Genomic DNA, 15,530 nt, shown 5'->3' on the forward strand with positions numbered 1-15,530 from the left:
GATAGAAATAGGATTGTTCATGGCGGCCAAGCTGATCTCTGTGCTAGCTATAAAATTATTTTGTTTAAGCTGGCCTGTTTGTGTCGTGATCATTTTAGAGATCTGTTGTTGATGTAATGTCAGTGTTCTTTGTTGTGGATTGGGGTTGTCCTCCAAACCCTTCCTAGAAGGTGGGGGAAGCTTGCCTTTTTTCCTTGGTTGTTGAAGTTTAGGTTGTATTTTTTTTTTATTATCAATAATAACTTTGAATTGTCAAAAAAAAAATTACAATGCAGAAATACAAATGATTTCTTCATAATTCCTGTACAAATTTAAAGTCTAACATTCTTTTTTTGTGATTTTAATTTTAGACGCAAAAATAATTGAAGCACTGTAAACAATCATGAGCAGCAAGCCAAGCAGTTGCAAGTTCAATCTGAAAAACAAAAAAAAAGGTATTTCTTACTAAACTTCAAATGCAAATTGTATGAACAATAAGGAAGAAACCAAAATTAGCACACCAAGACTCTAAAAGTTTGCCTCCTCATACTCTAAAAAAGAGGTGCACTAGATAATCTGCACTCGAAGACTCCAAAATTTCTGATAAATTAAAAATCATTCCCAAATAAAAACTTTGAAAAAAAGAAAAATTTGGAGAAATTAAAGTGTGCGGATTTAATAAACTTAACCAAGAACTGCTTGTAAGATTAAAAGAGAATATAATAAAAATATTACCAAAATATGTTGCGTCAAATAGAATAAATATATTCAATTTGAAATAATCATTAATATAATACTTGATAGTTATACCAAGAGAGTTGGACAGACTTACTTTAGTGAGTTGTATTTAAATTTTTAACTTCAATAATAATTTTGCACGATAGTATGCATATAAGACTAGTAATATATAAGTCCAACACAACGATGAAAATTGTTTTATACAATTGGCGCCTAATTTTGGTGATCGTGTATGGTTGCCTATGTCGCACGTGCTCAACGCGGACCCTGTTTTCCAATAGGATTCGTTTCACGAAACCATTCGTCATGGTGACATATTCGAGCTCTCCTCAGAGAATGATTGCTTCAGCAACTTCCATCATCAGGGTCTTTATAATACACTGTTCCCTGGCGGGAATATGTCACAGTTATGGTTTCCAGGAGTAATGGAGAAAATAATAGCCCTGTAAAGATCCAAAAAAGGAATATAATGTAAACAGATCAAGCGTGAGAAAAAGCAAAATATAATGACAGCTAATAGATCCTTTTACCTTAATCAGTGACCTCCAAAAGCTTGATTGCCTTTAGCTTAATCTGTTCAAACTACAATCGGATCGGATTCATATTTGAATGCTGGCAATGAATCAATTCTGGAAAAGGAAGACATTAAACTAGGTTTAGATATCAAAGTATACACTATATGCTCTCTGCAATTTCCAAGGCATACTCAGCATAAGTAAATTTACTTCCTCCATTTCTTTTTACTTGCAACTGTTAAGTTTTACACTATTTACAAACTCTACTTAGTTTATGTTTGGTGAATTATAATTAAGGAAAAACATATTCATGTAGGATCTTGTTAGATTTTTCTCAATATATATTTTCCGATAAGTTTTAATAATCGAAAATTAAGGATATTAATTGTTGAAGTTATGCATTGGCAAGCGTGAAAGTCAAACTGTTGAAAGTAAAAAGAAACAGAGGAAGTATATCATTGGACATAATGCAAGGTGCTAATGCATTATTGAATCTCTTTACAACACAAATTGAAATTTAGTGCATAAGAACTTACATACAATTCTACCAAAAAACCAGTTTAGTCTTCAAGGAAATATGTATATGCTTTGTACTCACGTACATAATTATGTTTACACATGCATAGATGCTAATATACCATATATAAGTATAACTACGTGTACACATGCATTCTAACAGGTGAACAATAAAATATTTATAATTAATGCGTAAGTGCCACAAATTGCATAGCGAGGATTAACAAATGATTAATAATATAAAACAAAATTCCAATTAGAAACTTGTCCTGCATTCTAACATAATGTCTCAAGAAGAAAAAAAAACTTTCTCAAACAAGACGACACAATTTTGGCGGGGAACTTAGTCTTAAAACTTGGGTAATAAACGTGCAATATCATGTAGGTTATTCGATCATAATCATACTCCAATATTAGGTATGTATATAATTGTGACTTCTACTCCCAAAGAAGCATCTACGTCAGAATGCGTACTCTAATTGTATAAAGGAATTTTAGGTGGTGGTTTAGATAAAGATCTGCCTATTCTGCCAAACAGGGCTCTTTTCCATTACCCTTCTATAATTGTTGATGTGTGTGCGTTATATGTATTGATTGTGAATACCACCATGCAAGAGCCAGCTTTAAGGTGCATAGAGATGCGAAATAATCAAGGTATGTGTTGGCTTCCACCAACTCCATTCTGTAATATAATGAAACAGTGGATAATTTTCCCCTTGCATATGAGGCCTCATTGATGTAGGGCTTTTCCTTTCAGACACCAAACCACTATAAAATTGCTGTAACTGTTCTCCAAATAGAATATTACTCTTATTGCTGTAGGCTCACCATCAGCGTCCTAACCAGCTAGACTTTCTTTCACAAAGATTGGAACAATGTCAATCAAATGACATTGCTGAGCTCACAATATTTGATAAACGCAAATATATCGTATGAACTCTTTTATGTATACGTTATTGTCAATGACGGTGACCATAATCCCACAGCCACATCAGGCAGGAGAAGCACCATAGAGTTTCAGAGCGAAAGACACCTATGAGCCACAAAACCATATGATGGATTGCTGACCCATACAAGACATATCCACATATTGCAAAAGACAGCTTTCTGACAACAAATTTTGTGTTTTTGTGTGTGAGGTGGGGGGGACGCGTCATGGAACCAAATCATAGCTGCATTTCAAAGGTTTCTGAGATTATAGCGACCGAAATATTAGGCTTCACAAGTGATAGTGGTTTTGCAACGGTTAATCACAATCATGACAGCATCTGAGATTCAAAACCTGAGGACTCTGATCAATTAACCTCCTTATTAGTTCACTAAAAAAAGCATCACGGCTGTAGCACTGATATGGAGACATACATGAATTGTAGGAAATTTAGCAAAGCTTTTGTACATGGCCTTAGGGGGGTGTCACTTAGTTATTAAAGGAGACCAGGATAAAAACTATCATGCACTCAAGCTACGAGGTAGAATTTTCACAAGTAATCAGGCAGCCCTGCTATACATCCTTGATAAAAGAAGACCGGCTCATATTTCTCTAACTTTTTTTCGGACAACTCTGACTGAATTATTGAAATTATATGCAAGAATCTACAGGTTTGAGTTCCATAAAGCTGATTCACAGGAAACTACAGATTTCAGGTGACCATACTTTCTCCTTAGTACATATGTTGGTGATGGAATCTGAGTAAAAAAGCTACTAGGAGTTTTATCATTGAAATGCACTTAATAGTTAATTCAGAAGCTAGTGATCTTTCACTTGCTCTATAGTCTATACCTCATTGGTGACAACTTGGCGCTGATTTATTTCGTTTGGACTTCCATACCCATATTTTAGTCCTTCTCATAATACAACATTTGACAGCAAATTCAATAGACATTTTTATGGTAGACATCAAAGCATCTTTTAAGGAAACAAAACTTGATTGTGTAAGAATCAAATTGCCAAGTCATCTGATCTAAAATAGCCCATATTTACCAGTTAAAATGGATTGCCAAAGGAGAGAAGATTCGAGAAAGGGACTTCACTCAGTTGATTGATGTATGTTATCCCAAAATAGTATGTTCCTGTTAACATAAGACCCTTGGAGCCTGCAAGGAACCCAAATCCACCAGCTATCCATTTTACTTATGCTAAAAGACAAACAAGGCAGCCAGGGGAAAAACAATAATCCAGATAAGAAGTTAGTTATTTATGGGGGTGGGTTGTTATGCTGATGCCAGGGAACAATCTAGAGGCATAATCTAGGGTGGAAGAATCTCCTAGAAACCCGAGCCTCAAAAATAAAGCCAGGAGTAGAGAGAGAGTGGGGTATGCAAATTAGAGTGAGGTAAACACATTAGAGGGGGAGTCCCAAATCACAGAATTTGTGCTTGATCAGATCCAATTTGTAGCAAATTGGTAATGAGCAAGTCTATTCTGAGGTGAGAATAGTGAGAGAATGGCCCATTTTTTTAATGGACAAAGAATCGAGATGTTCAGGCAAGGTATGAGGGATCTAGAATCCTCGATAACCAAGCTAGTTACATCTCACTAATCCTAGACAGAGAAGTAACCACCAACACAGATTCAGTGTCTTAGGAGTTGGAAGATTGAATCCAAAGGGCACGAGAGACCCAGGAGGTGATAATGGAAGTGATGAGATGCGAACACAGGAAGTTCCAAGAGGAGATGAAGGCAATCTTAAGTTTGTTGAAGGAAAGGCCACCTGAACAACCACTCTCTCTCCCAGAAAGTTGGAACATTATATTTTTAACAAGATCGCGAAAATCGATAGAGCTCGAGTCAAGTGGGTGGATCCCGTTTCACCAAGGTAGGAAGGGGACCAAGGGAAGAAATGGGTGACTTCGCTGGTTGGCCGGGCTGTGGTAACCTAAACCATGCCGGAGTGGATAAGAAGTCTGGAAGCAAAGAAGCTCGATCTAATCGAGCTAAAAGGTATTTCAACTTCTATCATTTAAGTGAGGAAAACAAGGTGCAAGCACCATGGTCTCGCTAAGAAGAAATGTGTTTCCTCTTTTCCAGTGGGAGCACAGGCACTGAGCCGGACTGATCAATAGGGGAGAGGATCTCAAGGAACTTCTCCTTCGCCAATTCCGATCTTAATCAGCGAAGACACTTCGTGAACAATGGATATCTCACCAACAGACAGGCACAGTTCTGGATTGCCAACAGCAATTCACAGAGCTAATGTCTCCAATAGAGGGGATACCAGAAGAGATTGCAAAGGGACAATTCATTGGCCTGCGAGAGCAAATAAAGGCAGAGGTAAGATTACACGGACCTTACACTTTCGAGCAATGGATCTGGCCATCAAGGTGGAGGATAAGCTGAGGGTCAGCCCAACAAGAAGGTATGGACCTGGTACCAGAAGAGATTGCAAAGGGGACAATTCATTGGCCTGCGAGACGATATAAAGGCAGAGATAAGGTTACATGGAGCTTACACTTTCGAGCAATGGATGTGGCCGTCAACGTGGAGGATAAGCTGAGGGTCAGCCCAACAAGAAGGTATGGACCTGGCCCAAGTTCTTCAAAAAAATTCAAACCCATTTTCTTTTATTCTGCTAACTTCCATTCCAACTCCCTCCTTCAGTATCTGTTCGTTCTGTTGTGATGCCTACAACCCCTGTGGGTTTGAAGTCCAGCCACCAGGGAACGAGAACCTTGCCGGTGGCCAGGCCTATAGGAGAGATGCGGAGATTATCTGAAAAGGAGTTGCACGCAGAGGGAAAAGGGGGAGTGCTTTAAGTGTGATGAAAAATGGTTCATAGGGTATAAATGTAAGAAGAAAGAACTGAGTGTGATTGCCTTGGAGGGGGAACAATATTCCCACTGCTGAATTAGGGGACATGGCTAATAACCTAGAACCCGACCCCTCTTTAATCCAATCTGAAATCTCCTTTGATTCAGCCCTTGGTCTCACCAGCCCAAAAACCATGAAATTAGAAGTAGCAAGACAGGAAGTGGTGGTGATGCTAGACCCTAGGGCAACCCACATATCCACCCATGATGTGCACAAATTAGGCCCACCCATGAGCACACAGAAAGCTTTTGCGGCCTCTTGAGGTACAGGAAAGCAGTGCAATTGGGAGGGAATCTGTAAGGGAGCACGTTTGAAACTCCCTGGCCTCACCATAGTGGAAGATTACCACTTATTTCCCTTGAGCAATTCTGACATTATACTGAAAATACAATGGTTGGAAAAATCGGGGATACATGCTGACCAAGTATTCCTTTGTTATCACACGCCAGAAGGCCTTCCCTTTTCTAGGAATCATGAACACTCCATATTATTGAAAGAAGGAAGCAACCTGGTCAGTGTCAGGCCTTTTAGGTCCCATGAGGCAAAGCAGTTTAGACTTTAGAGGTTAGATAAGATGATGTTTCACATAAATTCAATAAATAAGCTGCTTCCCTTTTTATATTTAGTAGCTGACAGTTGTTGCATTCCAGATTAAGGGTATAAAGAAAAGGAGTAAAGTTGCCTTAACTATCGAACAATAAGACACGTGGTAGAAAATAAAAATACATGATAAGAAATCATCAACGTACCTCTGCCTTATCTTCAATATTCCCGTGCCAATTTGCATTGGTACGCCCATAATAATGCATTCACTAACTCCTTCAATCATTTCCTCCCTTCCATTTACAGAACCATTAAAAAGATGATCAGCTGTTTTCTCAAAAGATGCCAACATCAATATACTTTCTTTCATCTTCGCAATTCCAACTCTGGTAACTGCCAGAACCTCCCCCTGTTACACAAACCATAAATGAAATAAACAATTTCATCCATCTTAAAACTCATAGCCGCCACCATCATTGTGCACCATGATATATGGATATAGGTATAACCTTAAATGTCATCACATCAGCAAGAAGCATCATATGGCGTATGTCTACATCCATGGAATGACTTTGCATGACCTTATTTATCTCTCTGATGATACAGCTCCTTGCTGCTTCTATGCCAAGAGTTTGTTGCACTTCAACTATATGATTGCTCTCTGTCTTGTATCCATTGATTCCTAAAATCCCCATGACTTCCCTAAGCCCCGTCCTGTAATATCACAAACACATATAAGATTCAAAGTAAAGAAAAAATAATATATACATAAGCAGCTTATATGACCACCCTAGAATTTAATTTTTTGCCCTTGCCAGAATATATATCTTCTCATATTCAACGTCATACCATCCTATCCCCATAACAACGAGATGCTAATTTGACATAGGGAAATTCATGGAGGATGCTCCAAGTGTATATAGCTTTGTATAAACTCAACACTAGCACAAAAGAACACAGGGAATGAGCTATTGACTGCCTGCTTACAGTTGCAGTATTGGCACACAACCTCCTGCATATTTTAGAAAAAGAAGCAATGCAGGAACTTTCATAGGTTATATATTCTAGAATAATGTTTATATCAAGATATGGTTTTATATCTCGGTCAACATGTTGATCACATAGCTTTTCCAGCTCGGCGAACAATACCTCCGTTCCTTTTTTATAGTTACACTTTCACTTTTGACACTATTCACAAATTTTTTCTTTGACTATCATTTGTGATTTATGGTTAAGAGAAAATATAGTCATGTGGGGTCTTGTTTGATTTGTCTCGATATGTACTTTTAGAATATCGGCTTTTTAGATTTTTCACAAATACAAAATTAGAGATATAAAGGCTCAAAGTAGTGCATTGGCATGCGTGAAAAGTGTAAGTATAACTATTAAAAAGAACGGAGATAGTATCTCATACTGATACAATAGAAACAATATAATACAATTGACACAAGGTCAACTGTGATCCTTTGATCTTTACACAAAGCCCTGATAAAGCAGGAATCTGCAATGCTGAACTGATATCTACTACTACCGTGACTTACAACCCTACAAAAAGGTATTCCACAGGAAATGTGACCCACATTCTGGAATTGGAAAAAGAAAAATACTTAGATTAAGTGAACTGTTGAACATCTTAGCAGACACGACCTTTGAACGCACCAAAGTTGCCTCCCAAACTCCTAATTGCCTGTCGGCAAGGGAGATATCCTACGCAAGAGGAAATCATGTCGCATTGGAAATTTACAGCGATCATTTCACATTGAATCTCTCTGTAAATGTTTAAATGCCAGTGAGATTTTAGTTACAAGAACTAGAAGCAAACTAGTTGTCTTATCTTTCAGTCACTACATAGAAAATGCAGAAATCAATTACAAGTCGGTGCTAGCCTAAAAAAGCTAGTTTCCACTCACCATATTGTAGATATGTACACTAATTGAAATTAGTACTATATAATAAGAGAATCACTTCATTCCAAAAAGTTAGTTATTTGGTCATTATTGTTCTACAATATAATCTTGTTTATTAAAAGGGTTTTTTTTGTCAAAACTTGTTTATTAAAAGGGTTTTTTTTTTTGTCAAAACTTGTTTATTAAAAGGGTTTTTTTTTTTTTGTCAAAAACCAACTTATAAAACGTGAAATTTGTGAGAAACCACCTTATATTACTTCTTTTATGAAAACAACTTAAACATTTTTTTGCGAGAACAAACCTTATGCTGAATTCTTGTCGTTGACCCAAAGTTCTGGCATTCATCATGTCATGTGCAAGGCACGCGACTTTTTAAACCCAACAAAATCCATGGCATAGTCAATTCCGGAACCTTGGGTCAATGATCGGAGTCTAGCATAAGGTTTGTTTTCGCTAAAAAATTTTAGTTTAAGGTTTGTTTTCGCAGAAAAAAGAAAAAATTATATAAAGTTGTTTCTCACAAAGTTCATGTTTTATAAGGTTTTTACTTCAAAAAAGTACCAGCTATTCTTGGTATGTGCTATTTACCACATATTAACCATAGTTGGTAGTATTGAGAGCCATTTTCCTAAAGTTTATTATATGTCTATGTAATTATTATTAGCCATCATCATCGATAATTGATTACTACATTTGAACCATATTTTGTTGAACAACAGGTCGAAAAATGGTATCCCGAATCACACCTTTGCATTTCTAGATTAAAATGAAAAATGGTGTGAGCTTGTGAGCGCTTGTGTGTGAAAATGTACCTCTTGTTCAAAATATATGAGCATTGAGTATAAAAAAGCCATTAGAAAAAATGACTCTTTGGCGTAGAAAAGATGAATCAGAAACCTGACCTCAAGTGCAACTAGAATGGACCTATTGTTTAGAGCAAAGAATGAGCATATGTTTCAAAGAAAAAGAAATTCAATGTACTCATTTAAGTTGTTGTCCTTATTTGAAGATATATCTAGGTTTCGAATCAAATGAGCAGAACATCTTGGAATGAGTATAAGAGCTTAACTATAAATGCACTAAGGTTTCACTTTTTAAAGCTATAATATTCACTAAGTTATAATACTCACTTAGGGTGACATGAGAAAATGACATGCTTCATATTTTGAAATTGTTCATTTAAACAATTGTCATTTTTCAAAAAAGAAAAAAAAATGGTCATCATTGCAAGTGTCATTTTTCAAGTATTTTGTGTCGTATTTAACACTTGTCAATGTCCTTTCCCACTCGGTTCACACGACATGAATGGTGTGTACCTCAGGAAGGAATCGCGCAAGAACCTAAGGTGCATTTTCTCCTCTGAATTTGTCTAAAGTGAACTCATTACACCTAATTGGACCTAATAGGACATGATCTGATTCCACCTTACGTCACGTGCTTCGACTCATCCTTTTAAGGTGAAGACAACCCTATGCGAGCGTAGGTTTGCATTAGTGTCACAAATTTTGTCAAAAGTTGTCTTCACTTTTCCGAAGCACTTTTGGTGAATCATTTCCTACTAGGTGGGCTGGAGTTAGATACAACAGCTTGGCTTGGACTTAACAATCACAATTCATATTTCATATTATACTATCAAGGCGACAACTAATTCCTGATTGAGGAAAGAATTATACACTCCCTCCATATGTTTTGTGTTCTTTACACATGCTTTTCAGAAGTCTAAAACACATATCTTTGACCATTACTAGCTTCAATTACGTAGTAAACATCCCCTACTGAAATATTTTGAAAACAGATGTTGGTGCAAGTCTAACAAGATACCACGTGAAATGTACACTCATCCAAAGATTGCAAAGTTGGAATTTGAACACTAAATTCAAATCCCGTCGTCCCATATTACTCTCTATACTTTCCATAATCATCCATACCACATTTTATTTTTCACTTTCAAATCCAAATTCTACTTTCAAATCCAATTGTTTCTGCATCAATGTCTTGATTATAGTAAGTTATATGACCCAAATAGTGTAAGAGTATCCGAGCTCCCCCTCTTTAGTTAATGGGTTATATTTCCTTCATTTTAAGTTGCCTTTAGTCTTATGAAAAGCAAAGTCAAAGGGCCATAAATCTATGGATGGTGCATGGCTAAATAATGGATTATTAACTAAATGAGCTCCAAAAGTAGTGTGACTCATTGCCAAACAAGTGTAACAACTAACAACAAGTCACAAGATTTGTCATATGACCATATCAAATGTTGAATCTTGCAGACATTTCCAAAGTGTGAGGTTGTGGGCTTGCTTCTAGGGTTTTCTCAGCCTAAGGAATCCGATTACAAACTCACTTTGGCTGGTTTGGACAAGTACAGAGACTATTGGGAATCTCGAACCACGAAAGAGACTTCGCAATATAATTTTTTAAAAAAACTATCTGAGAAGAGGTGGGATGAGCAAGTGCTGTGATTTTAGTACACACTAGACTCAACCGGTGAACAAATGTGGTCCATCACATTCAAGCTTTTTTTAGCTATCATCATCAGGCATTCAAAAGATAGGCATCTTCACTTATCACGATATTCAAGTGAACGGAACAAATCTTGGCCATATTTTGCATTTTTGCTTCTATACTGGTGTGGGATAAGCAATCAACTCAAAAGGATTTGGTAGAAAAACAAGTCAACATCTTTGCTCTTTCTCATTCATTCCTATTTTTCTCAGTTACTCATAACATATCTTTTTTCTTTGAAGAGAGGGGCAGGGTCAGCAGGGGAATATAATCCAGTTTGCAAGGAAAAACTAACCCTTCAACAATCAAGTTGAGCTTCCCCTTATTCTTTTCCTCTTCAGCAATAATGGCTCGTTCAATGCTATCAATTCCCTAATACAACAAGATACAAAATCACCTTCAAGATGTAACAACTTCTAAATGACAGCAGAGATGTCACGTAAAAAATGAAATGAAAACAACATGAATTGCAACATGAATCTTCTAACTCTCACCTTTACGACAACTGTAGGAAGCTTATTCTTAAGTCTGTGTAGTAAAAAATGAGCATCAAGTTTATCAGCATCTGGCAGGACAGCCAGCTTCACATCATCAAGTACTTTAACATTCTGCAGATAAGATTAAAAGAATGCATCAAATGCAGATCAAATTGATCAAACATTATACAAAAAGCAGGCAGAAAATCTTCTCACCAGCTTGTCATTCTTGCGCTTCGCCAAAGTTTTTTCAATTTTATCCTTGACGGTATGAGCATTTATACACAGACGCAAAGCATTAATCTTTTCCATGTCAAGTTTAACAACTATTGAAGCTCTAATTGAAGTCATTACAAGCTTTATACTCTTCACAACCTGCAAAAAAACATAAGAAGATAAAAGCCTTAGGGTGAGAAATATTCACTGAAGAGGGGTTTGGAAATTCGGAATAGCTTTACTATTCTTTTTTCATATAAAATTCTTCTTTAATTAGAAACACTAATAAGAACAATCTTAACTTCCACCAATCTTCTTATAAAACTCACTACTTTCGATTAACTATTCTTATATGAAGGGCATGTTTATATTCACGATAGAGAAAGAGAAATATAAGATTAAAAGAATCATCCAGCCACAGAAAATGAAAGGAGCACAATGTACATTAAAAATCCAAATCCCTTAAGGGTTAGATTAACCTTGTCATACACTGTCAGTCCGTGCAATTATGCTTTTTAAAAGACATTTACAGTATGCGTAAGTTGATTTCAATTTTCTAACATCTTTTAAGGAATGAATAAGCAAGGAAGAAATTTCATTCAGCTACTTTCTGAAGCAAACTACATTCACTCATATAAACTTAGTTTCACAAGTCGAGTCGCACTAAATTGGATAAATACCTAAAGGAACGACACAGCGTCAGAAATTCGAAAGATACATCTCATTGCATATGTATAAAACTTAAACGACGATAAAATAAGCAACCAACGTAACCCATGATTGATATATAATCCTCATGGCCTGGTTGGCAAGAGCAATCTTATAAATTTTTCTACTATTACCATGGATGACTTGAATCACCATAGGCATTGGACAGATTGGGGTAGATGAATAGGACCGCCACAGAACACAAAGACATGTAGCAAAGATTGTCGAAGTTATTCTGACACGAAAATTTACATACAAAAATTACATAGGACCCTATGTTTAGAAATGCCGTAGGTAGTACTCCCATAGAGCATGTTCCAACCCCCCTATAAAATTAAACAAGTACAAGAAACAAAAAAATCCTCCACATTTTATATATTATAAGCCTAAATAGAAGATTACAGATAAAACAATTGAGAAGACAGAATAAAATCAGTGTAACATATTTCCCCTAATCTCCCCGCTGATTGCGATCCGAAAAAAGGTGAGTGCCTATTTTTTTCCCATTTTGGGCAAACTGCGAACTGAAAAAGCAAATTATATAGCGAATTATGTTACACTGGAATAAATAGTATCGAACAATTTATAGATGTAAACAAAAAAAAAAGTTACTTTTCTCTATGATATCCAAATTCATGGAAATGCAATCTCTGTCACACCACAGATCATGAATTGAATAGTATCTTCCACAACTTTTCTATTCACTTGTTGAGTTTATAAACTAAACCCGATAATTAGCCAGTAAAAGAAAATAACTTTGAAATCTGTGGTAAAAAGTTTTAGGATTTTTTGTCCATAACTGCCTTTATTTGGGATTTTTTTGTGAAAAACTGCCTTATGAATTTTTTTTTTGCACACAACTGCCACTAAAGGGACTTCCGGTTGTTGACTAGTGCCAAAAAAAGTTTTTAGGTGTTGACTTGTGATTTCCGGCAACTTAAAATCACGTGCTTGGCACGTGTTTCATTTTTTACGTTTTATGGACCCAAGATTCAAGTTCTTCACTCTTTCTCTGCTCTCTTCTCTTACTCTCTCTGCTCTCTTCCCTCACTCTCTCTATTCCCTCTCCTCCAATTTGGCAGTAGAATTGAAGCCTCCCAACATCGAATTCTCCTCTGATTCCTCGTATAATCTTTCGATCTTAGGTGTCTGTACCTTGTTTACTCATCCATTTTGTGGGGTTTTATATTTTGTAGTTGTTTTGCATAATTCCATCTATTTTGGTGGTTAATTCTAAAGAATTGGTCTTTGATGGATGTTTTTTTTTTAATTTGGTGCAGACAATGTCTACTGGGAGTGATATTGGTGAAGTAATTGAACCACGAACTGGAATGTGCTATTGTGGAATCAAAGTTGGTCAATTTGTATCTTGGACTGAGAAGAACCCTAAAAGGAGGTTCAAGAGGTGCAAATTATATTCTGGAAGAAGGGGGGATGGTTTGGGATGGAGGTATTGGAGATGGATTCATGAAGGAACTATTGATTGGCAAAGGAATGTGGCCAATCAACTCATTGATGAGAATAAGGCGTTGAAGACAGAGCTTAGGGCATTGAAGGGCAAATTGGAAGAAGGGGATATTAGAGCAAAATCAACATCCCGGGTTGAGGAATTAACTGAGCTCAAAATCAAGTTGAAGAGAGTATTGGTTATTTACTAATATGTTCAACTTAGGTTTAGTTATTGGAGGAGAGAGAAGAAAGAGAGTGAGAGAAGAGAGAGAAAGAGTGAAGAACTTGAGTTTTGGGTCCAAAAAATGTAAAAAATGAAACACGTGCCAAGCACGTGATTTTAAGTTTCCGGAAATCACAAGTCAACGCCTGAAAACTTTTTTTGGCAGCAGTCAACGACCGGAAGTCCCTTTAGTGGCAGTTGTGTGCAAAAAAAATTTCATAAGGCAGTTTTTCACAAAAAAGTCCCAAATAAAGGCAGTTATGGACAAAAAATCCAAAGTTATAATTGCATTGCCTACATATAATACAAAAATATATATAAGCAGCCAAGATTAATTAGTAAAACAAAATTCTGAAACAGATTCGAAAGAACATTTTGATGGAGTAATTACTGCTTTTTATATGTGAAACTCCCTCATTTTCTCAATGTTCTACCCATTTATTGTATAACCAAATACCAAGGAGAAGATTTGTCAGCCACCCATGTGGAGCACTTGTACTTTTTGGAGGAGAGAAAAACTTATGGGTTTAAATAATTCTCATAAAGTGAGGCAAGGGAGGGCAAATGTGGGGTAAGAGAGGGTAAGACAGGGAAAAACATTACAAAAAGGGAAATAAAGTGAAAGTACATAGAATGAAAGTGCAAAAATAGTTAGAACGAAAGGATGCAAGAAAGTACCATAGATAGCATAAATTACCATAGAGATTGAAACAGAAAAGAATGGCATGCGTTAGAAACACCGAATAATGCAAATGAATCGTAACAGAGTCAACGTGAGTTACCCGAGAAGAGAGATTTACTTGAAAGAAGATAATTATAGTGACTTTAAATGGTAGAAATGGTAGAAAAGATCAAGTACTACACGAATTGAATGCATGCTCCAGTTCACCAATCAAATAAATGACTATCGAGTACAAAAAAGGATAATTTGTTTTTGTAGGATATAACCTAAATCAGCGAAATGCACACAAAAGTAATAAGGGAGACAGCAAAAGTAGATAAGAGAAAATAAAATACTCGTTCCGTCCCTAAACAATATCACGTGGGCATGGATATCTAAATGTGGCTAAAATTTTGGTAGTGGATGAAAGTGGATGTGATGAAGTGATGCAGAGTGAAGAGCAAAAGTTTACTTGAAACGGAAGAGTGAAGTGAGACAACCTCGAAATGGAAGTGCGTAAGTATGAGCACTATTAAGGGACTGGATGGTTGAACAATGTAATTTTTACCAACTCATAAATCATTGTGAATATAGAAATCTTTTCAGATTCAATCGTATCCATCAAAAGGGATTCTTTTCAAATATCGAGATCCATGGAAGTAGAACTCTTGACAATGCATAAACCATTGTGAATATCGAACTCATGTTCCTGGAATATCCATTCCCAATCAATCTACCAAAATGCAACTCTAGCCAACGCATATGTGATCACTGAACTCTTGTCCAAAAATTGAAAACTTAAAAGAAAAGAGAGATCAAGGATAAGGTGGAGTATGCATTGATGTTAGGAAAACATGTACTTTATTTAAGAATTAAGGTATTACTCAACTTGATAAAAATAAAATTATTGAAGATTAGGCATGACATAAATTCCTAGCACTACAAACAAGATGTCATTGGTCTAGTGCATGAGTACTCCAACAAAATCACTTAGCTTACAAAATACAAACAGATCAAGATTAAAAATTATCAATTTAGTCCTAGGATTTTGAAGGAAAATTAAATGACAAGAGTCCAACCTTTTGACTAAGCCACCTAATGAAATATATACAGCAAAATCACTGAATCTTTTTGCTTTTCCAATAATTTTGAATCTAACCTTTGTCATGAGCAGATATCAACTATTAGCTATCAATTGTTTAGCCTCTCTTGAGTAATTTTTTTAAAAAAAAAAGTAGAACCTATAATGCTTAGCTAACAATTTCATACTCAATTGACAAGGGCAA

The 15,530-nt window shown here is 36.1% G+C and overlaps 1 protein-coding gene across 2 annotated transcripts in view; it reads right to left on the reverse strand.

Moving 5' to 3' along the window:
- Positions 1-723: 723 nt before the first annotated feature.
- The window catches only part of LOC104883712 (DNA-directed RNA polymerase III subunit 1), a 44,988-nt gene continuing 30,181 nt past the window's right edge, over positions 724-15,530 (reverse strand). The window contains exons 22-29 of one of the 2 annotated variants that reach the window (XR_007272734.2): positions 11,204-11,362; positions 11,006-11,119; positions 10,807-10,883; positions 6,609-6,813; positions 6,306-6,508; positions 5,036-5,152; positions 1,248-1,346; positions 724-1,160 (exon numbers count right to left, since the gene is read on the reverse strand). Coding sequence is in view for 1 of the 2 variants with exons in the window: in XM_010668266.3 (XP_010666568.2) it covers positions 1,295-1,346; positions 6,306-6,508; positions 6,609-6,813; positions 10,807-10,883; positions 11,006-11,119; positions 11,204-11,362 (810 nt within the window). In the remaining variant the exon portion in view is untranslated. The remainder of the gene's footprint in view (positions 1,161-1,247; positions 1,347-5,035; positions 5,153-6,305; positions 6,509-6,608; positions 6,814-10,806; positions 10,884-11,005; positions 11,120-11,203; positions 11,363-15,530) is intronic. The other variant, XM_010668266.3, reaches the window with a different exon arrangement.

The sequence above is a fragment of the Beta vulgaris genome, chromosome 3 (genome assembly GCF_026745355.1).
Source record: "Beta vulgaris subsp. vulgaris cultivar EL10 chromosome 3, EL10.2, whole genome shotgun sequence".
NCBI lineage: Eukaryota > Viridiplantae > Streptophyta > Magnoliopsida > Caryophyllales > Amaranthaceae > Beta > Beta vulgaris.